The sequence below is a fragment of the Triticum aestivum genome, chromosome 1B, assembly GCF_018294505.1.
Source record: "Triticum aestivum cultivar Chinese Spring chromosome 1B, IWGSC CS RefSeq v2.1, whole genome shotgun sequence".
NCBI lineage: Eukaryota > Viridiplantae > Streptophyta > Magnoliopsida > Poales > Poaceae > Triticum > Triticum aestivum.
This window is the reverse complement of record NC_057795.1, coordinates 650,076,663-650,100,553: the sequence shown is the minus strand read 5'-3', so window position 1 is coordinate 650,100,553 and position 23,891 is coordinate 650,076,663. Positions and strand designations below refer to the sequence as shown.

At 44.7% G+C, this 23,891-nt stretch overlaps 1 protein-coding gene across 1 annotated transcript; it reads left to right on the top strand.

Moving 5' to 3' along the window:
- The first annotated feature begins 3,213 nt into the window (after positions 1-3,213).
- LOC123098600 (cell division cycle protein 48 homolog) lies at positions 3,214-5,765 on the top strand. Its single transcript, XM_044520640.1, has one exon. It carries the CDS (start codon positions 3,329-3,331, stop codon positions 5,696-5,698), a length of 2,370 nt encoding a protein of 789 aa, XP_044376575.1. The 5' UTR covers positions 3,214-3,328; the 3' UTR covers positions 5,699-5,765.
- The last annotated feature ends 18,126 nt before the right edge of the window (positions 5,766-23,891 follow it).

Sequence of the window (23,891 nt, the reverse complement as noted above, 5' to 3'; positions counted from 1 at the left end):
GTATGAGCAGCTCCTGAACTTGATGGATGGATGTGTGCACACATGTAATGGGGTATCATGGTCATGTTGCTTGGTGTGCGGAGGCAACCTCATTTTTGGACCAAAAAGAGGGGCGATGATGACGACGACTGGCTGAAACAATCATGTCTTGAGCAATCAAGACAGACTTGGCTTGTGGGACTAAACAGAGCTGAAAAAGTCGGTGTCAGCATTGGAGTTGCCCTTAGAGCCTACCCTTGCCTCTATTGTAGCCTGCTCAATTTTGTCACTGATGTTGGATGATCTGTTCCTTGGACGGTCGTTCTGATGAGTGATAACCAGGGCAGTTCTCTTACACCATGATGGACCAAGAGATGTGGGTGTTGGCTTTGAAGATGAATGACATATTAAATGATAGACTGCCATCAAATGAAGTACAGTACAAATTGTACTACTTCGTTCGATCCATATTAACTGACGCACACTTAGTACAGTTAAATGATGAAATCATGTTTGATAATGATGGGACATTCAGCAATGACTACCTAATACCACTGCCTTCATGTCTTTGTCTTTCCATCTGGCAGTAGGTACAAGACTCGGCCTAACTTTAAAAGACTAAGCAAGTTAGTTAAGTTGATTGGCCTGATATATGTTTTTTTCCATTCTAAGGCAGAAAATTGGCGTCGGAGAAGTATAGCGAATCATAAAAAATATTAGGTCATTTTATTTTAAATGCCATTTTACTTCTCTTTTAAAGTGCATAATTCAACTGTGCGCCCACAATTGTTATTGCCAGCAAACAAGTTTCTGATTTTTTGCACTAACAATTCTCACGATACTTATGCAGGATGAAGAATATGAGCATCTGGAGTATATCATTCGCGGTGAGCCAATGCTAGGCTACAATGCTTATTATCCTGTTCTTATATTATCTTGCTTACTATATTCTTCGTACCATAGGTTTAAAGCTTAATTCTACTTTTCTCTTGATGAATGCTTAATCTCCTAACAATAAGTAGTATTCAGCCTTTTTACATGTGCTACTTCATTTCGATCTTACCAAAAGGAAACTAAATTCAGGACCACCCCTTGCTATCCAATACCGCGGAGAACTTGAAAGGTATTGTCACTGGAGCAATGAAGTGAAGCTCTGTCAGCACCATGTGAACAAGTTGTTTGCCATGTTCCGCCGCAAAAAACCAGATATCAAATACTATGTCTGCACCATCAACAAAACATTCACAAAGCCAGGCCAACGGATGGTGAACTCCTTCCTTCCACTTCATTGAAAAAAAAATTATCTTTACTTATGCCTCGCAACTAAATTACTTACCTGACTAATCATCAGAAGTACAACCTGCAGTATGCTTTTGATTCACCAAATTGACTTTATTGTGAAATAACGAAAAAACTGCATACACTGCTATTAGCACCAGCACAACAATTCTCATCAACTTTCTACATTTAACTTTAGAAACTAATATTCATAGAGTCTGATATACATGTTTTCTTCCTTCCTATTGTTCTCCTTCACTAGAGTACCATACATACAGAAACAACCAATTTACATCTTATACTCCACGTAGGAAGGAATGTAGCATGCTATGCACCCTTCTTTTGATTCCTGCCATTATTTACTAATAAATGTTGTCACTATCCATATTTAAACCTTCTCGGTGTAGGAGTGACAAGACACTCTCCAATCCATTCAATTAATTCCCTTTTTCTCATCAGTATTTTCAGGTCAACTACACTGAAAGCAAACTAAGAGATTACATTGACCCAGATTATGATACGCTCAAGGTCGGGCTTGCAAACAGTGTTCTACACGCCAATTGTCGCATCATGCTAGGAACCGACAAGAGAGCCACCGTAACAACCAACTGGTCTGAGTTTTGCCCTCTTGCAAAAATCCATGAAAGAGACATATGTGCCTTTCGTTTCAAGGTCACCACAAAGCAGCGCCCTGGTTCTCATCGTGCATTGCCTTTAGATGAACCATCGACAGCAACGGAAGTCGTATCTAAATATCATCTAGCATTCTAAGGACTAATAAACAAGCTATATAATAGGATGGAACCTTCCTCTGTTTTTCGACAATGCTATCTGTTGCTTTTGAACAGCTACCACCTATGCTTTTACCTATATAACCTTTGTTATTGCTCCTCATTGATCTATTAATATGCATAATGCCCCCTTATCTATAATTATCTGTTTTTACTACTTTCTCTGTTTCAAACATCGAGTAATCACCAGCAACAGCAAATATGCTAAGCAAGGAAGAGGCATGCGCTACCTGGCAGCGTCCACCTTCCACTCAAGGGACATAGCACTATCATCTAGCACAAACTGTTCGGAGAAACAGTAATCATGAACAGAGACATTAACAAGCAGTAAGTACTCATTATTTTTAGATCTGTGTCTGAGTTTTTCTATCACCACCCTTAAAATACTTAGCTTGCTGTCGGCCTTTGCGTCATTGGCGCAACGAGTCATCTAGTGTGAAGAAAAATCGAAACATGTCGATGCCGCAATGGCAAGCTCAGGACGAATCGTTCACGTCTACCACCCATTGCTCATCAGGTAGCATCTCCTCCACGAGCTTCCTGACGCGCACGCCCCTCCCATGCATGGCTCCCCCTCCTTCTCCCGCGTCTCCGCGGCGGCGGCCTCCAGCGCCCATTGTTCGCCATCACGTAGCACTAGCATCTCCTCTCGAGCTCCCTGGTGCGCGCGTCCGTCGCCGCGCTCTGCTACGTCTTCTCGCGCACTTCCGCCGCGGCAAGCTCGCCGGACCGCAGCCTCGGCCTCCTCCGCGTGCCGCTGGGCCTCGTGCATCAGTGCCACGGCCACGTTACGCTGCAGCACCGCGACTCGAGGGCGCGCTGGAGGGGCGCCACGCGCTCGATGACTCCCCCGAGTGCCTCGCCGTCGGAGACCGCCTCCTCCTTGGCACCCGACAGCCGGCGACTGAGCGGCTCGGTGCTGTCCGTCTCGTATCGCACGAACGACCGCAGTCTCCTCCAGCACGGACACGCCATTGTTAGCGCAGGCAGGTGCAAATATTCCGAGTTCGAAGGGTTCTTTCGACCCGATCGTGCCAAGGTAGTAGGAAAAGAGTTAGCGTCCTATTACGGCACGGACCACGGGCAAAGAGTACGAGTATGACGCGAACGATCACGGCCTTCCAACCGGAGTCGGCCGTGCCTTCAATAAAGGGTGCAACCCCCACGTCTCCACCTCACCTCACCACAACACCAACGCAAATCAGCGCTCGACAACATCCAACGAGAGTAGTAATACACGAGAGACCACGCAGCAAGTCGATCAACGAGAGTTGAAGGCGATGGTGAGCGCGGCGGCGTCAAAGAAGGCGGCGAACCGGCTGGTGGTGGAGGAGGCCGCCACCAACGACGACAACTCCGTGTGCAACCTCCACCCGGCCACAATGGAGAAGCTCTCCATATTCCAGGGCGACATCGTGCTGCTCAAGGGCAAACGTCGCCACAACACGGTCTGCATGGCACTGGCCGACGACACCTGCGAGGGGCACAAGCTCAGGATCAACAAGGTAGCCCGCTCCAACCTGCGCGTGCGCATCGCCGACGTCGTGTCCGTGCACCTGTGCCACGACGCCAAGTTCGGTAAGCGCGTGCACATCCTCCCTCTGGACGACACCGTCGAGGGCATCACGGGCAACCTCTTCGACACCTACCTCAAGCCCTACTTCGTGGACGCCTTCCGCCCGGTCCACAAGGGCGACCTCTTCCTCGTGCGCGGCGGCATGCGGAGCGTCGAGTTCAAGGTCATGGAGATCGACCCCGCGGTGGACTACTGTGTCGTGGCGCCCGACACGGAGATATTCTGCGAGGGTGAGCCGGTCAAGCGGGAGGACGAGGAGAGGCTTGACGACGTCGGCTACGATGACGTGGGTGGCATGGGGAAACCGCTGACTCTCATCAGGGAGCTCGTCGAGCTGCCACTTAGGCATCCGCAGATCTTCAAGAGCATTGGCGTCAAGCCTCCCAAGGGCATCCTCCTGTACGGCCCTCCAGGGTCCGGCAAGACGTTGATCGCCCGTGCGGTGGCCAACGAGACCGGGGCCTTCTTCTTCCTTATCAACGGGCCAGAGATAATGTCGAAGATGGCCGGAGAGAGCGAGAGCAACCTGAGGAAGGCCTTCGAGGAGGCTGAGAAGAACACGCCCTCTATCATCTTCATCGACGAGATCGACTCCATTGCTCCGAACAGGGAGAAGACTCACGGCGAGGTCGAGAGGCGCATCGTCTCCCAGCTGCTGACACTGATGGATGGCATGAAGGCCCGCGCGCACGTCATCGTCATGGGCGCGACGAACCGTCCCAACAGCATCGACCCTGCCTTGAGGCGATTCGGAAGGTTTGATCGTGAGATCGACATCGGCGTGCCGGACGAGGTCGGGCGTCTCGAAGTGCTCCGCATCCACACCAAGAACATGAAGCTGGATGAGGACGTCAACCTTGAGCTGATTGCCAAGGATACACATGGCTACGTGGGCGCCGACTTGGCCGCGCTCTGCACCGAGGCGGCGCTGCAGTGCATCAGGGAGAAGATGGACGTGATCGACTTAGAGGACGACACCATTGATGCCGAGATCTTGAACTCCATGGCCGTCACCAATGACCACCTTAAAACGGCTCTCGTCGGCACGAACCCGTCTGCGCTTCGTGAAACCGTTGTGGAGGTGCCCAACGTCAGCTGGACCGATATTGGCGGCCTCGACGGCGTCAAGAGGGAGCTGCAAGAGACCGTCCAGTACCCGGTCGAGCACCCGGAGAAATTCGAGAAGTTTGGCATGTCGCCGTCCAAGGGCGTCCTCTTCTACGGGCCACCAGGATGCGGCAAGACCTTGCTGGCGAAGGCGATCGCCAACGAGTGCCAGGCCAACTTCATCAGCATCAAGGGGCCCGAGCTTCTCACCATGTGGTTCGGCGAGAGTGAGGCCAACGTGCGCGAGATCTTCGACAAGGCGCGTCAGTCTGCGCCGTGCGTCCTGTTCTTCGATGAGCTCGACTCCATCGCAACCCAGAGGGGCGGCAGGATGGGCGACGCCGGCGGCGCGGCGGACAGGGTCCTGAACCAGCTTCTCACAGAGATGGACGGCATGAACGCCAAGAAGACGGTCTTCATCATCGGAGCCACAAATAGGCCGGACATAATTGACTCGGCGTTGCTCCGTCCTGGCCGCCTGGACCAGCTCATCTACATCCCCTTGCCAGACGAGGCCTCGCGGCACCAGATCTTCAAGGCCTGTCTCAGGAAGTCTCCCGTGGCCAAGGACGTTGACCTCGGCGCGCTGGCAAGGTTCACCGCCGGCTTCAGCGGTGCCGACATCACGGAGATCTGCCAGAGAGCGTGCAAGTACGCCATCAGGGAGGACATTGAAAAGGACATGGAGAGGCAGAGGATGGAGAAAGACACCCTGGATGTGGACGGCGGGCAGAAAGATGAGGAGATGGCAGAGATTAAGGCGGCTCACTTCGAGGAGTCGATGAAGTACGCGAGGAGGAGCGTGAGCGATGCCGACATCAGGAAGTACCAGGCCTTCGCGCAGACGCTGCAGCAGTCTAGGGGGTTCGGCACGGAGTTCCGCTTCCTGGCGCAGCCACAGGCGGCAGAAGCTGCTGCTGACACCACCTCGGCAGCTGATGAGGATGAAGACGATCTGTACAAGTGATCCAGGAACCATTGCTAGAACATGATGTACTAGAATAGAATATTATATACTGTTTTTGTTGTGTTTCCTCTTTGTCCACTTTATATTGTTGATTCTCTAAATATATAAAATTTTCGTTCTTAAGAACTAAGAATTTACATCATATAAATACAGTACGTGATTTCGTGTCGCAAAGAAAGCGTACGTGATTTCGTGTCATTTTTAGGCAGTGAAACTAGCCTAAGCCGTTAGCTGAACCGTCCCTCTGTTCCTGCACAAAATTTGGAAGATACTCTGTTATTTTCGTTTGTCAGACACTTATACGCTTGAATATTTAACTTACTTGAGTAGAGGCAGTCTTGAACAGATGAGCCAAGGAAAAGAGTGGCCTGGGAGTGTCTAGTTATCAGTTATGTGTTTTTCCATTTCGTTTTAGGTCGTTTTTTATGTCCAGTCAGTTTGTGACACGTGTATTGTTGTAATTTCAGTCAATGCTCAGTCTGGAAAAAGTCTGTTTTCCATCCGGTTTCATGTCGAATTCTACCTTCCCGTCTTAGACCTTTAAGCAAATGTTTGCACTCAGCCCTTGCAAAAGCCTATTACCGTCCCACACAGACAAGAACAATCTGCTACTTAATTAGATGGTGTCGAAGACAATCATCATATTCAGTTCATTCAGAGTGTTGTTCTTGATGGTGGTCAGAACCGCTGCGCCAAACCCTAAGAAGGGAGGAATGAAAGACTACTAAGAACTAGACTCTAGCTCACTGACTGATAGCTTAGCCAGGTCATAGAGAAAATGAAGAAAGGAAAGCTGACTCCCAAATGAACTATCAAAGAACTAGGCATATGGAAACACAAAAGTGTCGAATAACTGAACTATGTGTCTTCCGTAGAATAACTGAACCCCGAGGGACAAATTGGAAATCGGTGGCAATTTGAAATGAATGAAAATACTTTTTCTAGTAAAAAATGAATAAAAATACATGGCAGACAAGACCCACAAACTCCTATAACCCTCACCAGTCACCACCTCGATCTAAGACTGACAACAAAAAGCACATAAATGGAAACTGCAGAGTTGATGGCTGAATGAATGGACATAGACTAACTGAAAAGAAAGAAGAAAACTGATCTTCTCTCTTTGTTCAACGAATACTCAGGAAGAATGAAGTACTGAAGAACTCTAGGATGCATCTCATGCATGAACTCGAAATAATTTGTTGACCGTTGTCTTCAGAAACTTCCAACAAGCTCTAATAAATTTTGGATACTGACCGACCACATACTGATAATGCAATTACTTCCTCTGGTGTGCCAAGGATAGGGCTAACGGAGGACAATGCAAGGTGGCTTGGGACTTGGTCTGTGCACCCGCGTGGGCAGGTGGTCTCGGCATCCCCAACTTGGCCTGGCTGAACACAGCAATGCAAGCAAGATGGGCGTGGTTGCAGCGCTCGGACCACACTAGACCCTGGGCTGAGTTTAGCATCAATGTCCCGAAGGAGTGGAAGCAACTCTTCCAAGCAGCGACGGTAGCTACGGTGGGAGACGGAAAGAACACGTTCTTCTGGGAGGATATAGGTGGCTGCACGGGCGAAGAGCACAGAAAATTGCTCCAAACATATACTCCCTCCGTTCAGAATTCTAGATACATCCATTTCCGAGACAAGTAATTCCGAACGGAGGGAGTACAAGAAAGTGTGTAGCAAGGCAAGAGCAACGCGAACGGTACATCAGGCTCTCTCGGGGGGAAGTTGGGCACGTGATAGTGGACCGGAGCTCACCTCGACCCCTGCTCCAAGAATACCTGGGCCTCTGGGCTGCAGTCCATGACGAGTCCCTTCAAGAGGGAGCACAAGACTCGGTCTCCTGGGCTTGGGAGGCGAATCCTACATAATTTTGGAGGAGCCGAACGACGAAGCCTCAAAATCAGATAAAGATGTCTCCGACGCGACCGGACTAATGAAATGGGCTTCTTTAAATTATGCAATACGTTCACCAGTCTTGGATCTTTAGAAAAAGAAACATCGATTCATCTCAATCTTGAAGGAAGAGATCGACGATTCCAAGTTCTTTTACCCCACTCAGAAAAAGTTTTCCGCCGGACGACTCGTAGGGGGTGAGAAGGGCCCTGACATTATAGCCTGCAACTAATTCAGCTTCCGCTTCTGGGAGATCAGACGGAGCTCGATTAGTTTCTGCTAGACGAGGAGAAAAATGAAACTCTGAATTTTGTCCAATTTGAATCGATCTCAATTGATCCCTTGACAGTTCCTCGGAAAGTATCTCAGGCAATGAATGAGCAATTGACTGCACCCTTTACTGGTTCTGAAGTGTGACCTTTTTAAGATGTACCCTGAAAGGCCCCTGGCCCGGACGGCTATCCAGGCAAGCAGGACTGGATTCCATCACCGTCTGACGCACTTCACGCGTGGTGTGAGAGCAAGACCGGGTCCGGGCGCAGCGGGAAGGACATTTGGGCAATCCTCACTCTTGTAATGTGGGAGATATGAAAACACCGCAACGCAATTGTCTTCGACGGTGCAACACCTTTGATAAGTCATGTAATTGGTAGAATAGATGACGAGGGACGGGCGTGGAAGCAAGCGGGGCTGCTGAAAGGAGACGTAGCCTCTTTCCTAGGAGAGTTGACAACGTGAGCTGCAGGGAGAGGATAGGCTTAGATGTTTCTCGTGTGGAATTGGGTTCCATGTAATTTGATCATGTAACACCAACGTGGAGGGGCTCTTTACCCCACTCCCTCTTTAATGCATAATATGCACTCTTGTGTGTATTCAAGAAAAAGAATTATCAAATGACAATGAAAACTAAATAACTAAAATGATAAATAGAGAATAACAATTACTGTTAGCTGCATGCATGCTCTCGTTCCCCTCCTTGCATGTCTGTTTCTCTTGGCTAATTGGTTACTGACAAAGAAACTTAGTGTGCACTATAAAGACTAAAATGCTGTACGCGTACCAAAAATTTAGGTGGACGGTTGACCTTAGCCTCACATTATTAAACACACACATACGCACCATGATGACGAGATACGTGGATAAAGTATTTCGTTGATGAGATACTTACCAGTTTAGCCATCAGAATATACAGGGCTTTGGTTTTTGCTGCTACAGCCACTAAAAAGTAACACCGCTTGAGCCCCGCCGGCAACAGGCAGCTCCTTCTTGGCTGCTACAGCCACTGGAAGTGACACCGCTGTCAGCGGTCTTGTACTGAAATGATAAACGAATATAGACTGAAAACACAATTTGATAACTCATAAACTGAATATTGACTTAGGATGCCAGTGACACCCCCATTCAAACCATTTCTAGCGCGTTATTTGATCTGCAAATGAAGAATTGAAAACTGCGAAACTAAAAAGGAAATAGAAATGAAAATTGTCTGAAAACATGCTAAACTAGATAACTAACCTACCTATGTGTGGTAACTCAAAAAACTGAAGAAAATGCCACCTTAACACTGAAAATTACTGATGCAAAACCACTGACTGCAGATATAACTCTCTAATCCCAAGAAAAAAAACTATTTACCATCAGCCATCTGCATATTCTTGTTTTTTATCAACAAACTCTTAAGCTAAAAATCCCAGAATTCTAGTTTGCTTTTGAAGAAAAGTGAACAGGAAGTTATAGAAATAGAGTCATTGTAAAACTTGGACTGAAGAATGAAAGTAGTTCAGAACTAAAAAATGAAATAACTTATTAAAGGAAAAAAATAATGACTAAGAAACAGATTTTACTGATGTAAAGATTGACCGAACATTTACTAAGAAAAACAGAAAAACAAAGGGGCTTAAAATCTAGATACTAACGAAAAGATAACCCAAACTGAAGAAAATGACACCTAACACTGAAACTAAACACGGAACTGAACAAAATGACACCTAACCCTAAAAGTACGGACGAAAACTGATGAAGTTGAGAAAAAGCTAAATGTAAGAGTCAATGAAAACTGAATAATTAACAAAAAAGAGAAAAAACAAAAGGTGAGATAAACTGAAAACTCAAGAATATGACTAAATAATTAAAAGACGGTGAATGAAGCAAGCAAAATGCCAAAGAAAGTTACTAAAGTGAAAAAAACATCGACTGAAGAAAACAAAATGAAGAATGAACAAACTGAATAAACAAATGGCTGAAGAATGATACTGGAATAAATGCCTAAACTAAGAATAAAGGGATTGAAGGTAAAATGAAAACTGAAGAATGAAAGGAGAACAATGACAAGAAAAAGAAAGAAGTAAACGAAAAGTTTTCAATAAACAGTATGAGAAAAATGAGAAGGACTAAACAAAGAAAGGGAGAACAGCCACAAGACTAACGAAAGTGAATGAAAGAAAAAAGAAGGAAAGATTGCTCAAAAGGACTCTGATGAAACAACGAATGGGGACTACAAGTACACTTTTCTTCAGTGACTGACATGGTAAAAAGAGACACTGAAAAAACTGAGAAGAGAGACATTGATTATTCAGAATAACACCATAGAAGAAAGAAAGATAGATGAATACTAACAATATAATTTTCTTCAATTAATCTGAAGACTGATTGAAGAATGAATTAACACACAAGCAAATGAGCAAGTGTATATAAACATGACTTAAGAGATTCTTAGTGTGAAATTGGGTAGCACGAAGGGCAAGGAATGTGAGATTGTATCGAAGCGTCTCAATGCCCATACATGAGCGCCCACATGTTATATATTGATATTGTGGTTTAGGTTACAAGAAAAGGTTGTTGGAGATCAACCGTATAGGAGATTACAGGAGGTATAAAATAGAGATAAGAAAATATCTAAACTATCTCTAGTTACAACAATATCAGCCAGATAAACCGGCGCACCACATCTCCTGAACCTATACGTTTAACACCCTCCCATAATAAGAACTTTACTAAGTTAAGATTACGCTTGAATTCTTCAAACGCCCTTGTAGGTAGCGCCTTTGTAAAACCATCAGCAACTTGATCTTTTGAATGTACAAACTGTATCTCCAGTTCTTTGCTTGCAACTCTTTCCCTCACAAAATGATAATCAATCTCAATATGCTTAGTCCATGCATGAAAAACAGGATTAGCTGAAAGATACGTGGCACCTAGATTATCACACCAAAGACATGGAGGTGGAGAATGATGTATTCCAAGCTCTGTAAGCATGGACTTAACCCATATAATTTCTGCCGTTGCATTTGCCAATGATTTATACTCTGCTTCAGTACTTGATCTTGACACTATAGCTTGTTTCCTTGCACAGCATGAAATTAAATTGGGTCCAAGGAATATGGCAAATCCTCCTGTAGACCTTCTATCATCCAAACAACCTGCCCAATCAGAGTCAGAGAAAGCACTAACCAGTGTGGACGGTGACTTACAAAAAGTCAAACCAAGCCCTAGTGTACCCTTCACATATCTCAGTATGCGTTTGGCAGCTGTCCAATGTGATGTTGTAGGTGCATTAAAAAATTAACCAACTTTGTTCACAGCAAAAGAAATATCAAGTCTAGTCAAGGTCAAATACAGAAGTGCACCAACCAAACTTTTGTACCTGGTGCCATTCTCCTGATCCAGGAGTTCTCCTTCTGCAAGAGACAACTTTTCTATGCTAGATAATGGAGTTGATGATGATTTACAACCCTCCAAGCCAGCTTTGTTCAAAAGATCAGTTGCATATTTTTCCTGTGACAGATGAAGACCACCTTCCTTGTTTCTCTTAACTTCTATGCCAAGAAAGAAGTGCAAATCTCCTAAGTCCTTAAGAGTAAACTCTGAATTTAAATCCTTCAACAAGGCTGTCACTGCTTCATTTGATGAGCTTGTAACAATAATGTCATCAACATAAATAAGCACAAAAATAGAAGTATGTGACTTATTGTAAATAAACAAGGATGTGTCAGACTTTGAAGGAACAAAACCAAGCGCTTGTAACTTTGAACTCAACCGAGAATACCATGCCCTAGAAGCCTGTTTCAGTCCATAAAGAGACTTATCTAGCCTGCATATGTGAAAAGGTTTGCTTTTGTCCTCAAAACCAGGAGGTTGTTTCATGTAATCTTCCTCTTCCAGGACACCATGAAGGAACGCATTCTGCACATCTAGCTGTCTAAGGCACCACCCTCTGGATACAGCAATAGACAAAACAAGACGTATAGTGGCGGCTTTAACAACGGGACTGAACGTATCTTCATAGTCTATGTCATATCTCTGTTTGAATTCCTTTGCAACAAGTCTAGCCTTATATTTGTCTACAGTACCATCTGACTTTTTCTTTATTCTGAATACCCATTTGCAATCAATCAAAATTTTACCTTGTTCTGAAGGAACTAGATGCCAGGTTTTATTTTCCTGAAGTGCTTGGAATTCTTCTTCCATAGTTTTTCTCCACCTTGCATCTTTGCATGCTTCCTGAAACATACTAGGTTCTCCTGTGGAGCAGGTTAAACCAAACCTAACTTTATAATTAACAGGTTGAATTACACCCGCTCTTAACCTTGTACGCGACGGGGTTTGAACTTGCTGCACCACTGCATCAGAAACTGTCACAGACGATCCTGAAGACTGGTCTGCTACAGGAGTTCTCGGCGATCCCGGAGCAGATTCGCTGTTGGTGGCAGATGTTGGATCTTCTGTGGCCAGGCCAAGGCGTGACGTGGAGGTGGGCGGCACAGAAGATCTTGGCTCTAGATGAGATTCCAACTCCTCAATGTATTTCTTGCCATCAATGGCAATGGACATTATTTCCATGAAGTTGGAACAAGCATTTTTATTTTTATGAAGAGCTTTAAAAATCATTTCCCCCTTAGTTTTTAAGGAGGCAACATTATCATTCTCTTCATCATTATCCTCATCATCATTAGCATCAACATCATCATCAAGAGACATATTGGGGTACAAAGTAGGAGATACCTTTGACGCCTTAGCCATAAGGCAAAAAACAATAGATGATGATGTAGGATCCCTTGAGGCACCATTAAACACCACATCTTGTTCCATGGAGTGTTCGGTTTCCTCTACATTGTTAGCACAACAATTCAAGGAAATAGATGCATTTTTATCATGGCAACAAGACATAGCAAGCATATCATCATGAGATTTAGTCAAGCAATTTCTACATGATATGCAAGGACTATCAACACAAGCATGTGAAACATTTGGAGTGCTAGAAGTGTTAAAGTCCAAAGATGAAGCATTGCAATAAGAAAGTGATGAAGGATTATGAACAATAAGCCCATTATCATCATTGCAATGAACACTACTACTCACCATGTCATTACCTTGTGGCAAACCACATGTAGGTGAAGTAGAATAAGTTGAGAACACAACACGGCCGGAGGTGGAGGGAGAACAATCATCCTTACAAATCTTGGACACGCCATATTTATCTTGAAGCTTTGTACACAACTCATGAGCATCCCGGAACGGCATGAGTTGAAATATAACTACATTTCTCAAAGCATCTAAAAGCACATTAGAAGCTTGAGCATTGAGATAAGAGTTTTTCTCATCCTCTAAAGATAATCTTTGGGAATCCTTTGGAGGAGAAAAACCCATATCTACAATTCGCTCTAAATTTGGGTCCATGACCCTAAAGAGATTAAGCATGCGAATTACCCAAACATCAAAATTTGTGCCATCGAAACTAAGTGTGTCGGAGAATACTAATCTCCTAGTCGACATCTTTACTCTCTAGGCGGTTAAGCCCAACAAAGAGAGACGAGGCTCTGATACCAATTGAAAGATCGAGGATGTCGTCTAGAGGGGGGGTGAATAGGCGCTTTAAAATAATTACGGTTAGGATTGAACAAATGCGGAATAAACCTAGCGGTTAATTTGTCAAGCACAAAACCTAAAACAACTAGGCTCACCTATGTGCACCAACAACTTATGCTAAGCAAGATAAGCAACTATGTGATAGCAAGATATATGACAAAGAACAATATGGCTATCACAAAGTAAAGTGCATAAGTAAAGGGCTCAGGGAGGAGATAACCGAGGCACGCGGAGACGACGATGTATCCCGAAGTTCATACCATTGCGGATGCTATTCTCCGTTTGGAGCGGTGTGGAGGCACAATGCTCCCAAGAAGCCACTAGGGCCACCGTAATCTCCTCACGCCCTCGCACAATGCAAGATGTCGTGATTCCACTAAGGGACCATTGAGGGCGGTCACCGAACCCGTACAAATGGCGACCCTTGGGGGCGGGTCACCGAACCCGTACACTTTGGCAACCCTTGGGGGCGGTCACCGGTACCCGTCAAATTGCTCGGGGCAGTCTCCACAACCTAATTGGAGACCCCGACGCTTGCCCGGAGCTTTACACCACAATGATTGAGCTCCGAACAACACCAACCGTCTACAACGCCAAGGCACCCAAGAGGAACAAGCTCTAGGGTGTCCAAACACCCAAGAGTAACAAGCTTAAGGGTACCAAGCACCCAAGAGTAATAAGCTTCTCAACTTGTAACTTCCACGTATCACGTGGAAAACTCAAAACGATGCACCAAATGCAATGGCAAGGGCACACGGAGTGCCCAAGTCCTTCTCTCTCAAATCCCACCGAAGCAACTAATGCTAGGGAGGAAGATGAGAGGAAGAACAAGAAGGAGAACACCAAGAACTCCAAGATCTAGATCCAATGGGTTCCCCTCACATAGAGGAGAAAGTGATTGGTGGAAATGTGGATCTGGATCTCCTCTCTCTTTTCCCTCAAAAACTAGCAAGAATCCATGGAGGGATTGAGAGTTAGCAAGCTCGAAGAAGGTCAACAATGGGGGAAGAACACGAGATCAAAGGATGAGGTTCAATGGGGAAGAAGACCCCCTTTTATAGGTGGGGAAAAATCCAACCGTTATGCTCACAGCCCGCACAGAGCGGTACTACCGCTCCAAGAAGCGGTACTACCGCTAGGGCAGTAGTACCCCTTTGAAAAATAACAACGAGGAGGCAAAAGGCCAGTAGAACCGCCGGAGCGGTACTACCGCTCATCCTCATGGTACTACCGCTAGGGATCGCGGTACTACCGCAAAGGGTAGCGGCACTACTGCTTGCAAGCGGTACTAAAAAAATACATCCGGGCCTACCACCGCAGGACTTGGGACGAGTTTTTGGTCCGGAGCGGTACTACCGCTATAGGAGCCGCGGTAGTACCGCTCTGGAGCGGTAGTAAAAAATTACATCCGCTCCAATTCGCGGTAGTACCGCTGCAGCCTTTTGAGAACACTAAAACTGCCACAATAAACCAAGTTTGTTGGAAAGCTAGCGACAAGGGCTAACACAATCTTGAAAGAACTATCAATAAGAAGCAAATTAGAAAAGGCCCATAAGAAAAAGGTGAGAACCCTTCCTAAGACCGGTAAAACCTCCAACACCGAAAACATCATAGAAGACGCATGCGAACTCCGTTTTCGATGAACTCAAGCTTGTCATCAAGATGACCATAAGCTCTAAGACTCACAAAGAGAACCAAACAAGAACCAAGAAACATGATGCAAGGATGCAATGGTTTGAGCTCTCTACTAACGATACGATCAAGCTACCAACTTGAGAGCCCCCCTTGATAGTACGACAAACGATCCTATAACCCGGTCTTCCAACTACCACCACGAGACCGGTAAAATAGAAAACCTATCAAGGGCAAACTTTTGCCTTGCACATGGTCCACTTGAGCTAGATGATGACGATCTTGACTCCCTCAAGTTGGACCACCTTTCTTGATTGCGTTGGCTCGATGAAGACTAGATGATTGCTCCCCCATACTCCACTATGGGTGAGCCTCTCTTCGGCACATCTTCACAAGACCATTGACACCACAAAGGATGGCAAGATTCAAGCACTTGATCTCTTCGTGATGCTCCACTTGAACTTGCACACGGCAATCATGATGACGATCACCACTTGATGTCATCCTTTCCATGGGTTGTATGATATCTTCCTCTTGACGCAAGCCCATGGACACATACCTAACCCCACATAGAACTCTCACATAGACCATGGGTTAGTACACAAAGTGCAATGGACAATTCTTACCATACCATGGGATCACTTGATCCCTCTCGGTACATCTTCTACGCTTTGTGAGTTGATCAACTTGATTCACTCTTGACTTAGTCTTGATCAACCTTGAATCTTTCCAACTCTCTTCATTTGGATGATGTCTTGAAGGTAAACATGAATGATCACACAATCTTCTTCTTCAAGACATGCTTGCAATAAGCTCAACACTCACATGACCAATATTTGGATAATTCCTTAATAGCACCTTGGTCAACTCATAAACTCCTTGAAACCAGCACATGGACTTTAAGAAAAGCCTATGGACAAAACCTTCAAATATAACTCAAGGCAACCATTAGTCCATAGAGATTGTCATCAATTACCAAAACCAAACATGGGGGCACCGCATGTTCTTTCAGCATACATGATAGAGCCTATGGCTGAAGCATAGGGAACACCTTTCATTTTCTCTCTATCTTCTGCAGTGGTCGGGCATTGAGTCTGACTCAACTTCACACCTTGTAACACAGGGAAGAACCCATTCTTTGCTTGATCCATTTTGAACTTTTTCAAAACTTTATCAAGGTATGTGCTTTGTGAAATTCCAAGTAAGTGTCTTGATCTATCTCTATAGATCTTGATGCCCAATATATAAGCACCTTCACCGAGGTCTTTCATTGGAAAACTCTTGTTCAAGTATCCTTTTATTCTATCCAGAAATTCTATATCATTTCCAATCAACAATATGTCATCCACATATAATATTAGAAATGCTATAGATCTCCCACTCACTTTCTTGTAAATACAGGCTTCTCCAAAAGTCTGTATAAAACCATATGCTTTGACCACACTATCAAAACGTTTATTCCAACTCTGAGATGCTTGCACCAGTCCATAAATGGATTGCTGGAGCTTGCACACTTTGTTAGCATCCTTTGGATCGATAAAACCTTTAGGTTGCATCATATACAACTCTTCTTCCAGAAATCCATTCAGGAATGCGGTCTTTACATCCATTTGCCAAATTTCATAATCATAAAATGCAGCAATTGCTAACATGATTCGGACGGACTTAAGCATCGCTACGGGTGAGAAGGTCTCATCGTAGTCAACTCCTTGAACTTGTCGAAAACCTTTCGCAACAAGTCGAGCTTTGTAGACAGTAACATTACCGTCAGCGTCAGTCTTCTTCTTGAAGATCCATTTATTCTTGATGGCTTGCCGATCATCGGGCAAGTCAACCAAAGTCCACACTTTGTTCTCATACATGGATCCCATCTCAGATTTCATGGCCTCAAGCCATTTCGCAGAATCTGGGCTCATCATTGCTTCCTCATAGTTCGTAGGTTCGTCAGGGTCAAGTAACATGACCTCCAAAACAGGATTACCGTACCACTCTGGTGCGGATCTTACTCTGTTTGACCTACGAGGTTCGGTAGTAACTTGATCTGAAGTTACATGATCATCATCATTAGCTTCCTCACTAATTGGTATAGGAGCCGCAGGAACAGATTTCTGTGATGAACTACTTTCCAATAAGGGAGCAGGTATAGATACCTCATCAAGTTCTACTTTCCTCCCACTCACTTCTTTCGAGAGAAACTCCTTCTCTAGAAAGGATCCATTCTTAGCAACGAATGTCTTGCCTTCAGATCTGTGATAGAAGGTGTACCCAACAGTCTCCTTTGGATATCCTATGAAGACACATTTCTCTGATTTGGGTTCGAGCTTATCAGGTTGAAGCTTTTTCACATAAGCATCGCAACCCCAAACTTTAAGAAACGACAACTTAGGTTTCTTGCCAAACCATAGTTCATAAGGTGTCGTCTCAACGGATTTAGATGGTGCCCTATTTAACGTGAATGCAGCCGTCTCTAAAGCATAACCCCAAAATGATAGCGGTAAATCAGTAAGAGCGATCGCACCATATCCAGTAAAGTATGATTACGACGTTCGAACACACCATTACGTTGTGGTGTTCCGGGTGGCGTGAGTTGCGAAACTATTCCGCATTGTTTCAAATGAAGACCAAACTTGTAACTCAGATATTCTCCTTGACGATCAGATCGTAGAAACTTTATTTTCTTGTTACGATGATTTTCCACTTCACTCTGAAATTCTTTGAACTTTTCAAATGTTTCAGACTTATGCTTCATCAAGTACATATACCCATATCTGCTCAAATCATCTGTGAAGGTGAGAAAATAACGATACCCGCCGTGAGCCTCAACATTCATCGAACCACATACATCGAACCACATACATCAGTATGTATGATTTCCAACAAATCTATTGCTCGCTCCATTGTTTCGGAGAACGGCGTTTTAGTCATGTTGCCCATGAGGCATGGTTCGCAAGTACCAAGTGATTCCAAAAGTCCATCAGAATGGAGTTTCTTCATGCGCTTTACACCAATATGACCCAAACGGTAGTGCCACAAATAAGTTGCACTATCATTATCAACTCTGCATCTTTTGGCTTCAATATTATGAATATGTGTATCACTACTATCAAGATTCAACAAAAATAGACCACTCTTAAAGGGTGCATGACCATAAAAGATATTACTCATATAAATATAACAACCATTATTCTCTGATTTAAATGAATAACCATCTCGCATCAAACAAGATCCAAATATAATGTTTATGCTCCACGCTGGCACCAAATAACAATTATTCAGGTCAAAAACTAATCCCGAAGGTAGATGTAGAGGTAGCGTGCCGACGGCGATCACACCGACTTTGGAACCATTTCCCACGCGCATTATCACATCGTCCTTAGCCAATCTTCGCTTAATCCATAGTCCCTATTTCGAGTTGCAAATATTAGCAACAGAACTAGTATCAAATACCCAGGTGCTACTGCGAGCATTAGTAAGGTACACATCAATAACATGTATATCACATATACCTTTATTCACCTTGCCATCCTTCTTATCCGCCAAATACTTGGGGAAGTTCCGCTTCCAGTGACCACTTCCTTTGCAGTAGAAGCACTCAGTCTCAGGCTTAGGTCCAGACTTGGGCTTCTTCACTTGAGCAGCAACTTGCTTGCCGTTCTTCTTGAAGTTCCCCTTCTTCCCTTTACCCTTTTTCTTGAAACTGGTGGTCTTGTTGACCGTCAACACTTGATGCTCCTTCTTGATTTCTACCTCCGCAGCCTTTAGCATTGCGAAGAGCTCGGGAATTGTCTTATCCATCCCTTGCATGTTATAGTTCATCATGAAGCTCTTGTAGCTTGGTGGCAGTGAATGAAGAATTCTGTCAATGACTATCATCAGGAAGATTAACTCCCAGTTGAATCAAGTGATTGTTATACCCAGACATTTTGAGTATATGCTCACTGATAGAACTGTTCTCCTCCATCTTGCAGCTGTAGAACTTATTGGAGACTTCATATCTCTCAATCCGGGCATTTGCTTGAAATATTAACTTCAACTCCTGGAACATCTCATATGCTCCATGACGTTTAAAACGCCGTTGAAGTCCCGGTTCTAAGCCGTAAAGCATGCCACACTGAACTATCGAGTAGTCATCAGCTTTGCTCTACCAGACGTTCATAACATCTGGCGTTGCTCCTGCAGCGAGTTTGGCACCTAGCGGTGCTTCCAGGACGTAATTCTTCTATGCAGCAATGAGGATAATCCTCAAGATACAGACCCAGTCCGTGTAGTTGTTACCATCATCTTTCAACTTAGCTTTCTCTAGGAACGCATTAAAATTCAACGGAACAACAGCACGGGCCATCTATCTACAACAACATAGACATGCAAAATACTATCACGTACTAAGTTCATGATAAATTAATGTTTAATTAATCATATTACTAAAGAACTCCCACTTAGATAGACATTCCTCTAATCATCTAAGTGATCACGTGATCCATATCAACTAAACCATGTCCGATCATCATGTGAGATGGATTAGTTTTCAATGGTGAACATCACTATGTTGATCATATCTACTATATGATTCACAGTCGACCTTTCGGTCTCAGTGTTCCGAGGCCATATCTACATATGCTAGGCTCGTCAAGTTTAACCCGAGTATTCTGCGTGTGCAAAACTGGCTTGCACCCGTTGTATGTGAACGTAGAGCTTATCACACCCGATCATCATGTGGTGTCTCGGCACGACGAACTTTCACAACGGTGCATACTCAGGGAGAACACTTGTACCTTGAAATTTAGTGAGAGATCATGTTATAATGGTACCGTCGAACTAAGCAAAATAAGATGCATAAAGGATAAACATCGCATGCAATCAATATATGTGATATGATATGGCCATCATCATCTTGTGCCTTTGATCTCCATCTCCAAAGCATCGTCATGATCACCATCGTCACCAGTGCGACACCTTGATCTCCATCGTAGCATCATTGACGTCTCGCCAACTATTGCTTCTACGACTATTTCTACCGCTTAGTGATAAAGTAAAGCAATTACATGGCGATTGCATTTCATACAATAAAACAACAACCATATGGCTCCTGCCAGTTGCCGATAACTTTGTTACAAAACATGATCATCTCATACAATAAAATTTAGCATCATGTCTTGACCATATCACATCACAAGATGCCTTGCAAAAACAAGTTAGATGTCATCTACTTTGTTGTTGCAAGTTTTACGTGGCTGCTACGGGCTGAGAAAGAACCGTTCTTACCTACGCATCAAAACCACAATGATTTTTCGTCAAGTATGTGTTGTTTTAACCTTCAATGAGGACCGGGCATAGCCACACTCGATTCAACTAAAGTTAGAGAAACTGACACCCGCCAGCTACCTGTGTGCGAAGCAGGTAGGTAGAGCCAGTCTCGCGTAAGCATACGCGTAATGTCGGTCTGGGACGCTTCATCCAACAATACCGCCGAATCAAAGTATGACATGTTGGTAAGCAGTATGACTATTATCGCCCACAACTCACTTGTGTTCTACTCGTGCATATAACATCTACCCATAAACCTGTCTCGGATGACACTGTTGGGGAACGTAGTAATTTCAAAAAAATTCTTACGCACACGCAAGATCATGGTGATGCATAGCAACAAGAGGGGAGAGTATAGTCCACGTACCCTCGTAGACCGTAAGCGGAAGCGTTATGACAACGCGGTTGATGTAGTCGTACGTCTTCACGATCGACCGATCCTAGTATCGGAAGTACGGCACCTCCGCGATTTGCACACGTTCGGCTCGGTGACGTCCCACGAACTCACGATCCAACAGAGTGTCGAGGGAGAGCTTCATCAGCACGACGGCATGATGACGGTGATGATGAAGCTACCGGCGTAGGGCTTCGCCTAAGCACTACGACGATATGACCGAGGTGGATTATGGTGGAAGGGGGCACCGCACACGGCTAAGGGATCAATAATCAACTTGTGTGTTCTAGGGTGCCCCCCTTCCCCCGTATATAAAGGAGCAAGGGGGGAGGCCGGCCAGCCTTGGGGCGCGCCAAGGAGGGGGAGGAGTCCTCCTCCTAGTAGGAGTAGGACTCCCCCTTTCCTAGTCCAACTAGGAGGAGGAAGGGGAAAGGAAGGAGAGGGAGAGGAGAAGTAAAGGGGGGTGCGCCCCCTTCTCTAGTCCAATTCAGACTCCCTATAGGCAGGGGGCACGGCTGCCCCTTGTGGGCTGCCTCCCCTCTTCCCTATGGCCCATGTAGGCCCAATACTCCCCCCGGGGGTTCCGATAATCCCCCGGCACTCCGATAATTATCCGGTGACCCCCGGAACTCATCCGGTGTCCGAATATAGTCATCCAATATATCAATCTTTGTGTCTCGACCATTTCGAGACTCCTCGTCATGTCCGTGATCACATCCGGGACTCCAAACTATCTTAGATACATCAAAACACATAAACTCATAATACCGATCGTCACCGAATATTAAGCGTGCGGACCCTACGGGTTTGAGAACTATGTAGACATGACCGAGACACGTCTCCGGTCAATAACCAATAGCGGAACCTGGATGTTCATATTGGCTCCCACATATTCTACGAAGATCTTTATCGGTCAAACCGCATAACAACATACGTTGTTCCCTTTGTCATCGGTATGTTACTTGCCCGAGATTCGATCGTCGGTATCTAAATACCTAGTTCAATCTCGTTACTGGCAAGTCTCTTTACTCGTTTCGTAATGCATCGTCCCGCAACTAACTCATTAATCACTTTGCTTGCAAGTCTTATAGTGATGTGCATTACCGAGAGGGCCCAGAGATACCTCTCCGACAATCGGAATGACAAATCCTAATCTTGATCTATGCCAACTCAACAAGTACCATCGGAGACACCTGTAGAGCACCTTTATAATCACCAAGTTACGTTGTGGTGTTTGGTAGCACACAAAGTGTTCCTTCGGTATTCGAGAGTTGCATAATGTCGTAGTCATGGGAACATGTATAAGTCATGAAGAAAGCAATAGCAATATACTAAACGATCAAGTGCTAAGCTAACGGAATAGGTCAAGTCAATCATATCATTCTCTAATGATGTGATCTCGTTAATCAAATGACAACTCATGTCTATGGCCAGGAAACTTAACCATCTTTGATTCAACGAGCTAGTCAAGTAGAGGCATACTAGTGACACTCTGTTTGTCTATGTATTCACACATGTACTAAGTTTCCGGTTAGTACAATTCTAGCATGAATAATAAACATTTATTATGATATAAGAAAATATAAATAACAACTTTATTATTGCCTCTAGGGCATATTTCCTTCAATAATCTGGTCGAGTATTGAGTAGTCTATGCATGGGTGTATCATTTTGTAGAACACGACTAGGAAGCATGTTAATGAGATGGAATGCGGTAAGAAAGGCCTCATCCCAAAATTTGAGGGGCATGGAAGCGCTAGCAAGGACGGCTAGGCCTACCTCAACTATGTGCTTATGTTTGCGCTCAGCTGAGCCATTCTGCTGATGCGCATGGGGACATGACACATGATGAGAAATGCCAAAGGTTTGAAAAAACAAATCTAGTTTCTCATACTCACTGTCCCAATCAGATTGGACTGCAAGAATTTTGCTATCGAATTGACGTTCAACAAGTGCTTGAAAGTGTTGGAAAACTTGGAAAACATCAGAGTGTTTTTTAAGAAGATAAATCCAAGTATACTTACTAAAATCATCTATGAAGCTAACATAGTAAGTATGGCGTCCAACAGACATAGGGGCAGGACCCCAAACATCAGAAAAAACAAGTTGCAAAGGTCTAGTAGAAACACTAGTAGATATTGGATATGGCAATTGATGAGATTTTGCTTTCTGACAAGAATCACATATAGTTTCAAGACTACGCTCACCAACACATGGGAGCTGATTATTTCTAAGCACTTGTTGAACAATAACAAAAGATGGATGTTCTAATCTTGCATGCCACCGCTTTGAAGAGAGTTTGACAACATCAAAAACTTTATTGAAGCTTCTAAAGTGGGGAATCAATGGATAGAGCCCATGAACGCATCTACCTCTGTAGAGAATGTTCCTCGTGACTTCATCTCGAATCAAAAAGAAATATGGGTGAAATTCTAGAAACACTTTATTGTCAATGGCAATACGATGGACGGAAAGGAGATTTTTGGTTGTTTCGGGAACATGCAAGATATTTCTAAGATGTATATTACTACTAGGGGTTTTGACAATTGCATGACCAATACGATCAATCTCCATACCTTCATCATTGGCATTGTGAACTTGATCATGGCCATGATATTTCTCGCTCATCATCACCTTCTCGAGCTCGTTGGTGATGTGGTTGGTGGCTCCGGAGTCAATGTACCAGTTTGTGTCAACTCCGTATGACGTATCTGCAGCTGCTGCAACTTTCTTTCTCGGGATGTTCTCGGCATAGCGCCAATCACAATCTTTGGCAATATACTTATTTTTCTTGCAAATATGACACTTATTTTCATACTCCTCATACCCTTGGAAGGGACGCCCCCTGTTGTTGTTGTAGTAGGGACGTCTATTGTTGTTGCCGCCGTTCTGGTAGTGGCCGCCACCGCCGCCGCCACCACCACCGCTGTCGCTGTTGTAGTTGTTGTAGCCGCCGCCGCCACCACCGGTGTTGGGGTTGTTGTAGTGGCCGCCGCCGCTGTTGTTGCCGCCGCCGTTCTGGTAGTGGTCGCTGCCACCACCGCGAGATCCACCACCACCACTCATGTTGGAGTTGCGGTAGCGGCTGGAGTTG